Below are 12358 nucleotides of genomic sequence, written 5' to 3' on the forward strand. Positions count from 1 at the left end.
ACCTACATAAAGAGTTTTCTACAGGAGGTTCTACCACCCTTCCACGTGAAGAGCTCTTTACCGTTTTCTTCAGACACGCAAACTGATCCTCCCACCCCGCTGGGATTCTGACTCCTCAAACTCTCTGGGAAACAATTTAAACTACCAGCCACAGCCCTGAAGCTGGAACTACCACCACCCAGAAAATACCTGCTAAGCAAAGACATAGGTCCAACTTCACCCAGCCAACCCCTGGCTATTACCCAAACCACAATACTGGTTCACAAGAGCCTACACCTAAAAAATAAAATGACTTTCTGCTCTGGGACTGAGGGCTAGGGGGTTAGGATTCATTACACAAATTCAAAACAGTCGGCATAGATTACTTCATTTTACTCTGGTCACCTGAAATTGGGAAAATACACTTTGGAAAGCACTGGAATCAGCCTTGCCAGCATTTGAAAAAATTCTGAGCAGCGGCATACCAACTTTATCAGCTGGCTGCCAGAGAAATAGAGACAGATATCAAAGTTTTATGCACTGGAAAATGAAACCACTGTAGCAGAGCTAGCCCTAAGCAAGGAAATAACTAGGTAGTTTGTAGGCTGCAGCAACATAAGCTTTATCCTAAAGCAAAAAGATATAATGGTTTTCCATCCTTATAATGGTGAATCCTCTGAACTAGTTTGGATTTTGCTTTACTTTAGGCTGGAACAAGTTTGTTTCTTCCCCCTTCCGCTTAAGAATGAGTGCAAGCGAGCGCATACTTACTCGTTCTTTCAGTACGAGAAAGGGCCAGACTGTGAGAACTGAATACGTACCCACCAATAAAGACCGTCCGGCAATCTACTCCCAACTACTGCAATTAAATATTGGGAACAAAAGGCTTCACTCCTGCTTTACTAAAAAACATCCATGACTCAAAATACATCCTTAGGATAAAGGTTATAAAAATCAACTTTGTCTAGAATTGAAACAAATTCATCATGGAGCCCCAGTTAACACCTGGACAGAGTAAGATCCAGTTTGAACTCTTTGCAATAACTTCAGCAAGCACCTTACACCATAATCGGAAGCAAATGAGTTCTCAGATACTAGAGACAGCATTTCTGTCATATCAGTTGTCATAACTCTCTTTATGCCAACCACTCAAAAAAGCAACATTCAAAAAAAGCAAGTTTCTGTTGCACTAATTGCCACATTATCAATATTCAGATGCATGCTTATCTCTCCTTTACAGAGGAGAAAGTTCAGTGATGAGCAAGCCCTAGATTTGGGCAAGCATTCAGTCTTTTCCTGAAAAGTCATTTTTGAGAACCTTAAGTCCCTATCATCCATGGCTCACCCATCACTAAACACAAACTAGCTGTTCTCAGTGTCTGAAGACCTCAGTGTCCATCCTGCTTAATACATACAATTTGGAGTCATCAATTCAAACTCTGCCTTTGCTATATTCTTAAGTTTTGTCTGTTCTTATGCAACTCCCCCAAACCTTCATAACTCCTTTCATCTCTAAAAATTCAGCTTCACTATATCATGATGCAAATAAGCCAACACTCAACAATGACGGACATGTACTATATTGTATAACTATTGCTTAACACATTAATCATCTTGCCAAGTATCCTTCTTTTATTCCCCTCCAAAGGTAGATAAACAAGTGTTTAAACCACAAAAGGACATATATTTTGCACGTACTACTGCAATACCAAACTCCAACTCAACTGGTCAAGTAGGACTACATCTTCACTGCCTAAGCAGATGATGCAAGGTAGAGGGCCAAACCCCCAGATTAAGTGGGGGCAGACCACTCTGCATCTACACTACCATTGCTCGCTCAAGCACACCATGTCTAGCATGCACAGCGTTTGGCCCCTATCTCATCTGGGACCTACGTGACACGCTCAGGGACTCCAGTTGTTGGTTTTGCTGTTCATCAGTTCAAAGTGCTGAGAATAACAACTCTGCGTTTATAGTACAACGCAAAGGGCATCCATGGGCTCTAAGGTGAAACATGAAGAGGTTGCGAGGGTCAGATCTGAGAGAACTAGATCTGATGGAGCCGTGTTTCAGGACTGTCCAAGGCAGAAGGAGACAAACTAGAAGTGATCCTGGATTACACCACCTATCTCAGGCCCACACAAACTATTGCATCAACTCTGCCCACATTCCCTATTAGAGGAAGCTAGTCAGCTTGCTCCAGAAATAAGACCTTGTGTGAATAAGCATCTATGCAGAGTGAGTGACCTGCCGTGACATGCGGAGCAAGCCAAGTTGTAAAACAAAAATGGATGTAACAGATTGCCAGCGAGGAATCACTACACCGGGGAGGGGTTAATACGATTCACTGGAGACAGAACTTCTTAGTGCTCCAAGCTCATAGGAAAGCAGTTCAATTCTTAGTTTGGCGAAGACTGGATTCAAGAATTAAGTCCTTTTCTTCCCTTGCACTCCTGTATTTGAAGGTACCTGTGATTAACTAGCAGAGCTCAAAAATCTCTCTCCTGCTTGGTGGCAGATGAAAGGCAGACTGGAGGTGCTTCATTAGAAGCTTCCTATCAGAAAGGAGGAGAACCCTTTCCAAATGGATACAAATCTGCACTGTGCAAGTGTGCTGGGTGTACTTCAAGGATTTCAAAGCACAGCAGCGGAATTACTGTCAGTCACGCATTAGGTAATGGTTTAAAAATGGAACAAAATCAAATGAAGAGCAGATTAATTCAGATCATTCATTCAAATGCATCTCAAACCAAACAATCAATTATGCGATTATTCACGATGTAATAGATTAAGAAAAGCCTTCTGTGCAACAGTTGAATTTACATTTGAGGAAAAAAAAAAAACAAACCCTTCCTGCTTGGGGCGGGGTTGGGGGAGAATTTCACAAAACTTCACTATCAACACTTTCAGATACAGAGCCAAGTAAGGGAATAGCACTATTTGTGTCCCCCAATATAGTTAGTTTAGGTCACCTTTAGTAACACATCATAACAACAAGTAAACTATGTGGACCCAAAAGAATTCAGAAGATCAACACACTATGAAAGTTTATTAGAAAATACTCAATCACCACAAAACCAGAAAGTCTTAACAGTTCATTTGAGGGGCTCTGGAAACATGAAGACAAAACAGACTAAAATATCTTTTCCAGAAGTACTCTTCCTCAAAAAGCTAATCCTTACTTGAAAAAAGGATAACGATAAATGCTAAGAACTTAAATGAAACAAATTTCTACTTTACATCTAATATCCTTAAGCTAGCAAATGCCTCAATTTTAAAGTGGAGACTGTTGCAATGGTAATTTAGGATATTTTAAAGTACATTTTAGCATGTTAAAACACTGGTGTAGTCATCAAAAACAGAAATATTCAGTGACGAGGACCTCTGAAGATCTCTCATCCAACCACCTGCTTGAAGCACACCCACTGCCAACACTAGGTCAGGTCAACCGTGGTATTGCTTAGCCTGGTCTTGAAAATCTCCGAAGATGGAAATTCAGCAACTCTCTCTGGCACTTCCTCCAAGCAGTAAAAATTGACTCAGAATTCCAACATGAAGAGTAATTCAGAAGATACAGCACAACACAAAGCTCTGGAAGTAATTAAGAAAACCCATACAAAACAACCCATATTTCCCTAGTGGGGAAAGTGTGATTCCACATTCCTGTTATATTTTTGGTTAATTTTCATAACTTTGTGTTAGAACATCTGGTGATAGAGATCTATGCAATATTGTCATTAGAAAAAAGAATGGGCTAAACGTAGAAACAGTTTACATCAGCACCGGACTTTGGTTCTCATTAAAAAAAAATAGTCTAAATATCCTAAAACAAGAGGCTTAGCTAAGCCTTTCAAAACAATGTTATTTGTGGCCATCCCCGTTTTGGGGTCTGGAGACTTCCCAAAAGGGTCCAATCTTTACAGAATCACAACTTCCAAAAAAGATGGGACCACTAAAAGCACTTCAGCTTAAGTTCCTAACAGCCAGGGACTCTAAGAACCAATTTATTTTGGAAACTTCAGAAATAGCATTTTAAACATGAGATTCAACCCTGAGAAACTTGGAAATACACATTAATCCTCAAACTCTTATACTGGGGAGCAGGGGGGGAGGGGGAAGAGTCAATTCCCAATTCCCTCTTTCTAACAAGTCACAAACAGAACTGTATTTCTAAGGACCCTTTATAGAACTCTTTCCAAGAACGCCTTTTCATGAGCTAAACCATTAAATACAGCCAAAAAAAAAAGTATTTGCCTGTCTCTGATCTATTTTCAAAATTACAAAGGGCTCAGACACTGATGACTGGTTTGATTTTTCTGTTTTCCAACTGTAGGGTGCAGACTAGTCTTCCCAAGGTCACCATGCTTTAGTGGAGTGTTTATGTTCATTTTCAACTACTTCAAGAAAAGATGTCCACCAGGTATATTAAATTTCAAAGTCCAACTTAAAACATACAAAAATGTGATACAGAAGATTCTCACTTGCTCCCCTTTGTAAGCGTTATCTTTTCTTTTTTTATTTTCACCTAAGCAACTTTAATTTTTAATTACTTTTAAGAAAAAATTGATTAATACCTGGAAGAATTTTGAGCTCGGCCTCTTCGCTGTATTTGGGGGTCCCACCACTTTCAATGATGCAACGATAGAGTCCTCCATCCATATCAGTAGCATTGCTAATAATTAGAGCTCCACTTGGTAATTTAAACACACGATCATCCAGAAAGACTGGCTGACGGTCCTGCTCCCACCTCACGAATGGTGCAAGGTCAACATTGACTTCACAGTTAAGGATTGCACTGCTTCCTCTGTAGACAGATGATGATTCTGGCTGACTGGTGAACCTGGGAAGACCTGGAAATGAGTAGAAAAGTTTAAGACAATCAGAGGGACTTTGAAGGTAACATCAAAGTTTTGAAGCCCAAGCCGAGATTCAAGAACCTAGCTAAAAAAAGTTGCTCTCCATCTTTTTAAAATCTTAACATTTGATAAACAAACATAAGGAAAAAAGCTGGTGTAAAGGTAAATAAAAACATCTATGAAACAACTGTTGTCTTACAGTTAGTACTTTTAAGAACAAGTGAATATCAAAAACAAAATACAGAAGTCTTTAGAGTCCTCAAAAAATGGGAGAAGACGTGCAAGTAACATCTACTCACTGCTCCAGCGGGCTCTGTCCTTAAGGAGCATATACCACAGAACCGGTAAAGTCAAGAAAGCGTCCACCTCATACATCAGAACAAATATAGTTTGATCCATAGTCTGCAACGGCCACCCAGTTCCACCCCGAGTGGAGCACAGGTGCCCTCTAGTATGCATTCTGGGGATTGTACCACGAGCAGATAATTTTGGAGAAATTCTTCCATTCTGAATTTTACAATCTGCGTGACTTCTAACAATGAGGCTTTCTCTATCAACTGGGATTTCTAATAGCAGAGGTTAAGAATTTACACTCAAAAGTTGGAAAGTATTTTCTACAGCAACTTTGTCACCAACTATAAATAAAGGTTTAACTTCACAATAATTTAACTAGACCATGCTAAGGAGCCTGAGGACGTTAAAGGACCAAATCTCACTGAAATTCAATGGAATTGAGATACCCCTTTGGAGATCTCCAGCACAAAAAGCCTTATCTATTGAGCTATAAGGTAAAAACTGCATTTGTTCATATAAAAATATTTCTCATGTCAATACATTTGAGAATTAAGTTTCTTCACCATGAAGCCAAAAATTGACAGGTGCAACACTGATGTAACAGCTCTCTACAAAGGGTGTGTTAACTTTCTGAATAAAAATGTTTTTCATGACAGCTTCCCATAACAGAATAGACATCAGATCTTCCAATAGAAATACTCCGTCCACTGAACGGCTCCCCATTGCTTACCCCAAAAAAGTTCTTCAAACAGCTCAACTAAAAGCAATAAATACAGTAAAGAGTGAGGAAAAAGGACAAAGTAGGGGGAGGAAAAAGGACAAAGCAGGGGGAGGAAAAAGGACAAAGCAGGGGGAGGAAAAAGGGAGGAGAAACCTCCTCGCTCTGCCCTTTTGGGGGCAGTTAGCTATCTTATCAGCTCAGCTGCCTTTTACAAGTCGCACAGAGGGGACTGTTGGGCTGCACTGACCTGGGGAAAGGCACCCGACTCCAATGCAGTCGCATCCGTGTCCAATTAATATTAGCTTTTTTTTTTTTTTTAATGTTTGCTCTTAAAATTAACATTGTCATCGAAACAGCCCGTCAGTACTCACCATCTTTCCCTCTCAATAGCGCAGTGCTTCGAGCGCGTTCTGCGAGGCTGTCTTATCAATACACTGCGTGCTCTTAATAGAGAGGATGGAAAGTGGGGCTTTGGGTGACACAAATTAAACCATCCTGCTATAATTATGCAAGCATATGGAGCCTGCTGGGAATGTGTAGGCTCTGATAACCTCTAATTCAACACTACAGCACACAGCCAAGTCCCCAGAGCAGAAAACACAAGCCCTCTCCACAGGTGATGCCTTCCAGTCATGCTTACGCATGAATGAATCTGTGACAGTCGAGGTCAGCTCTCTCCCACCTCCCTGAGCAAGGGGAAAGGTGAAATCCCTAATTAATTTCAACAAAATCCCACAGCATTGTTTTAAGCATTGGAACTGTGATCTGCACTGTCCCAATTTTGTAGAAACGCCCGGAAAAGCAGCAAGGAGCATCTGAAGCCACACGTGTTCAGGCTTTTTTTCTCTTGAATGAAAAGTGCTTTCAGCTGCACTGTAAAAGTCTTCATTATAAGCACACACTTAAGTATACATGTTAATGCATGCGTTCCTTAAAACTTTTTTTCCACAGCAAAATAAGCCTGAAGCAGACCACCAGCATCAAGTCCAGTGATCTGCAATCAAAGCCAACCACGTAACAGATTTAATTAAGAAAATCCACAAAGCACCATCTCCATACCTTATAGTAAAAGGCCAAAGCCCGCAAACTGTTACGTGCCACCATACGGGAGATCAAGGCCATAACCAACATTCAATCTGTAGGTCAAGCGCCCTAAAGTTTAAAGGCTTTTGCGTTTGCCTTGGGTACAGAGAATGGCATACAACCTCTACAGGCCTCTGTGATTATGTTCCTGGGGAAAAAAGAATCTCTTCCGATTTCAAATTTGGTGATCGGTGTAATTGCAAGATTGAGTGAAATGCACAACCACACACCTGCAAAAACACTAGCACAACTAGAAGCAACAGCATACCCGGCCTCTAGCTGTGGCTAAGCTCTGATGCTGCGGAAAGAGACAAAACCAAATGAACATAAAAGGTATATATAACTTGGGGGGGGAGGGGGGAGAGTGAAAAACCAAAGATTTTCCCAATCCTTGCTTTAGAGTCTGCAGCACAGAATACAACTACGATGCAGGTACAACTTAAACTATCATTCCCTTCAACCCTTCTCAAGAATACCTGGACACAATATGACTTCTAACACATCACGTTTTTAACATCTAGATCACTTCCACCTTGTCACATTATCCCTTCCACAGGGTTATAAAGGTCCAATCTCCAAACAGGTTACATACACTCCTCCCTCCCGCAAACACTGTCTGGAGGCTCCTTCTGTAACTTTACTCTTCTGAGAATAAGAAACTTTCTTCTGCTTTCCGGTGCTGCTGTATTTACAAGCAACTTGTACTGCTTTGATCTTGACCTTGTTTTGGTATTACACTTAATTATTTTGTATCCTTGATATTTACCCATTACTCCCTCCCTCCATGGTATTCATAACACTAAAAATCACAGGTTCTCTAAACCTTACTTCCACTTAGTTCATGAAGCTCTGATCTTTAGTCTCTTTTCCTCATTCCTCTAACCATCCCAGTAGTCTTTCTTTACAGAAATAGCAATCACAGATTGCTCAGGCTGGGAGAGAATGAGTCCAGCCTCCTGCTCAAAGCAGATCCCCTTCACTCAGGGCTTGCAAACCTCCAAGGCTGGAGCCCGCACAGCCCGTTCCGCTGCTCCACTGCTCGCAGAGCGCGAAAGGTTTTCCTTAAATCCACTCGGAACCTCTCTTGCTTCAACGGATACCCGTCGTCTCTTACCCTCCCTACCACACGCCGCTGGCAGAAGGGCAACGTGGCAACAGATAAATTGAAATGCCTACTGCAATTTAAGTTCCGATCACAGACATCCAGGTTTATATAGCAAAAAGACTTCCCAGCATCTACTGAAAATATCTTCCCAGTGCACTTGAGAACCACATTAGCCCTTTTCATACTGGCAGATTATAGTCAATCCTGTGATGAGCCAAAATAACTAGAGGTTTTTTTTCTCCTGTAAAATCATCAGTTCTTCTGTCCCAACTTAGTAACAAGAATGTTGCTTCATGGGCATGACTTCGCATGCTGTACTGAAAATTTTCACAGTTATTCAGTCTATAGCATCATTTTATTCTTCCTAAAAGGCCACCAAGGCCTCAGCAAGATTATCAAGGTCTTCCAAATTTGCACACTTGCCAATTTCATAGGTATACACTTAATTCTTACACTAAAATAACTGATGACTAAGTTAAACATGACCTTTTTGAAGTCTAGTCTCTGAGGCATCTTTCCATTCTGGAAATTTCCCTTTGAACATAACCTATTATATCTTCATAATTACCTCAGATTCTTATCAATCTCAACATTATCAATTAAATTTCCATTTTGACCTTTAATAATTTCTCATGGACAGTCTGTCAAAAGGGTAATTACAGCACACCCATCATATCAACTGCTTCATCCAGAAACTTGGATACAAACCACTTTGACAACAGTGATGTTACAGTTTAGCATTCCTTCTATTTTCCTCTGTCTTAATTACTCTAGTCTTCAAAACCCCTTTAAAATGATATAGTGCTGGGATCAGACTAATTGGTCTATGACCACCCTTCCCCTTTCGGGGCATATATTCTACATCTGTTATTCTTCAAGAGGAAGGTACGAGCCTCGATTTCACAATTCATTAAGAACTTCTCCTAATGAACTTGCAAATTAATATGTCAATTATTTCAACAGCCTGGAAGGGAGCTCTGGACCTCCTCATTTTGTCAGCCAGGCAGCATGACTTCTGTTTTCACCGCAGATGATGTAGCTTTGTTTACCCTGTTCATCTACCACTAATACTCATTGTATCAGCACGTTGCAGCATAAACGAGAATGTCATTGAAGGACTAAAGCCCTGTAGTTTCTAACATAAAGCTACGTTACTCTTTATTTCAAATTCCTTGCTGATGCTATTCACTCACTGAACAAGACGGAGCATGTCCTGTTGCGTGCTGGTGCCCCATTAAGGTTTCATTACTCACCCACAGTAAATTACAGTTCACGTTTCCAGTTATCTTAAGTGTGTCAGTAAAATTTTATATGATCACATTTTGTATGTTTTTATTACACTTCTTAATCTAGGTCATAATTTTGTCACATGTTAACCAAAACTAACAGAGTTGGCAATATAATAATGAAAATTGCCATAGAGTAATTTTCACTTAATCTATGATTACTTGTAATTTGCACTGCTTAGAAGTCTCCATCATGGAAGAAGACCCTATTGTGTTAGCCAACATACAATCAGAAAATAATAACATACCACAAAAGACGATCTATATACAAAAATTAATTACTATTAATTGAGATCTGTTTATAAACACAGTAACAGGTCCCACAGCACTGGCATACTTCCTGCAGTAATGCACTACAAGGATATACCCTTTCATCTACTAGTCTAGACTCTTTCAGTTAAAGAGCTTCTCTTTTGCTTCTCAAAACAGCAACTGAGCGTCTTGCAAGCCTGTGTTTCCTTAGCTTGTTCATATCATTTTCAAATGCATTACCCTTTAAACTAACTCAGTTGTTACATTTAAATTATAAACACATTTAAAACTTATTTTTCAAAGTTAAATTTGAAAAACGTCCTTATGATAGATTTTTCTCATAATGGTTTGTATTCACCAATCATTTCCATCAACATGGCAAAGCAAGATGATCTATCATAAGGGTAATTAAAAGCTAGGCTGGATTTCTAATGAGCAAGCACCCACTTTTCACTCACATGTTGTATTCAGTTGAAGGTATTACTCCATCTTTTGTTAAAATGAACATAACAATAAATGATACTTTGGGGTTCTAATACTAAAGTTATTTTTTTCCTGTTTGTACGCACATTAATCATTCCTTGGCAGCACAAATACATTACGTATCGATTTTAGAACACTGAAGGAAAATATTTCTGACCCAGCAGGAATGCAGGTTAATCAACTCAGTTTTGGAAGGATCATTTTCCACCTGGAATTCCTCTAAAAACCGGCAAGAGAACACATTTGCAATAGCACAAGGCTCATAAGCATACAATAGACATCAGATGCGCCACAGACTTGAAATTTGCTGCTTGGACAAGGTAAACGGAGGGAAAAAAAAGTCCCTGTTTCCTCCTTCCCTTTTCGCTCTCTCCTCCCCTCACCAAAAGACCAGCTCAATGGGAGGAATGCGCACAGACAATCTACTTAAGGCAAACATACTCCACCTAGACAGTGTTTCCAGTCTAAGCAGTGCATTTGTGGCCTGTTGTCTACACTTCCGAAAAAGCAAAGGTGTGCCTAGAAGAGCAGTAACTCCCACGTTCCTGGAAAAGGCAGATGGTGAGAATCCTGGCCGGAGTCTGCTGACTCCAGCGGAGTCAGTATTGCATCTCCTGGACTTGCCAGGACAACAGGAGTTCGTTAGACTCAGCCAGAGGCTAACCTAGCTCCGCAGTCTTTTTGCAACCGTGGATAGCGCCATTCATTTTCAAGTAGGCTGGAAGGAAAAAACCACCACTCCATAATCAACTATTGCTAAATACCTTGCTCATACGACAGCGCTCTTCAGAGCGAGCGCTTGCCTTCTGCTTCTAAAACACTGTCAGCACACACTGTAAGTGCTCAAGGTTGTTTAATGTGGATGCTATTACCATATATATGTTTAATCCTCTTTCGAATCCTACTAACCTCCCGGCGTCAACATATATCTTGCAGAAACAAGACTGCAAAACAAAAATAAGAAACAAGAATATGCCCCTCCTCTCAAGGGCAGCACGAGGCTGCACGGGAAGTCACTTTTTTCACTGCTTATCTCTACTTTGCATATCTGTACTGTATGTTCGCAAACCTGTCAGATCTGCACGCGCATTTTTGCGCTTACGTGCCTGAGTCTCCTCTGTTGCTACTCTACAGACGGGAATTTAACATAACATTTTGTGCAAGCCTTAAACGGCTCCAAAAAGCCACAGTATCTGTTTATCAATTATCTGGTTCCCAGAGCCGGTTTCAGGCTTCTTCTGTGGACTCTCCAGGCGCTCTGCAAGCGTTTTCCCTGATTTTTCCCTTATTTCTGCCTCAGTAAGGAAAGAGTAAAACACGCGAGTGGCTGAAATACTCTTCAAATCTATCACCTCCCATCTATCAACCATGAAATTCTTTGTCACCCAGTCTCAGTCCTACGCAAAGTCTTTGCAATTTCATCCAAGTTTAACCAACTTTAGCAGTGGTTACGACAGACAAACATCGCCACCTTACACCCCTACCACGTTCCAGCGTGCTCTCCAGACACAAGGCAACAAGAATGGTTATGCAAACCGCTGATAATTTACACATTTTAATTTTCTCCCCAATTCTTGCTTTCCTAATCAATTTTAAATTTATGACAAAATCCTAACTCCATTAATTAAAACAGCCTCTCAGAAAATACAAAGATATTAGTCAAGTAACTAAATAAAAGAACGTAAAAAAGTGATACTCTGTTGTTCAAACAGCTACAACATCTATTATGCTCCAGTAAAATAGTGGATCTTAAAGATATCGCATACTTTGTTAGCACAGCAGGGTTCCAGTGAGAAGCTGATTAAGACCACCACACACACAAGCAAAATCCAGCCATCTGTGGACAACTCATTTAATGATCTCAGCTTCTTTTCTTGAATATTATTCAGCATCAGTTGTTTAAGTGGCAGAGGCACTAAACATGCTTGAAAATACTATTTGCTAATAGGACATATTTCTTGAATCTCATTAGTAAACAGAATACACTTCGTAACTGCAAAATCCCTTCATAGAGAGCAGAAATCCAGCATTGCCTAAACTAAGGTAAGACCAGAGGTTTTGAAGCCCTCCCTACAACAACCACCACCACCACCACCACCCAACTACCACATTAATTGCCTTTTCCTTGCTTAGCCAAAGCAGACAGAAGATAACACAACCCGACCCAAAATCTGTGCAAGAGACAGTCAGGAGATGGACTGCTCTTAGAAGAAGTGTAGAACGAGCAGAGGAAAAACTACTGCACATCCTGGTTGGCTAAACAAAAGCAAGAAGTATGGGGAATACAAAACAGCAATCT

General features: G+C 40.4%; 1 protein-coding gene across 17 annotated transcripts in view; it reads right to left on the reverse strand.

Moving 5' to 3' along the window:
• NEO1 (neogenin 1) overlaps positions 1–12358 on the reverse strand; it is a 220724-nt gene that overhangs the window by 127646 nt on the left and 80720 nt on the right. For all 17 annotated transcript variants that reach the window (XM_068958976.1, XM_068958979.1, XM_068958974.1 and 14 more), the window contains exon 3: positions 4554–4829. In XM_068958976.1, coding sequence (XP_068815077.1) covers positions 4554–4829 — 276 coding nt within the window. The remainder of the gene's footprint in view (positions 1–4553; positions 4830–12358) is intronic.

Source organism: Struthio camelus, chromosome 12 (genome assembly GCF_040807025.1).
Source record: "Struthio camelus isolate bStrCam1 chromosome 12, bStrCam1.hap1, whole genome shotgun sequence".
Taxonomy (NCBI): Eukaryota; Metazoa; Chordata; class Aves; order Struthioniformes; family Struthionidae; genus Struthio; species Struthio camelus.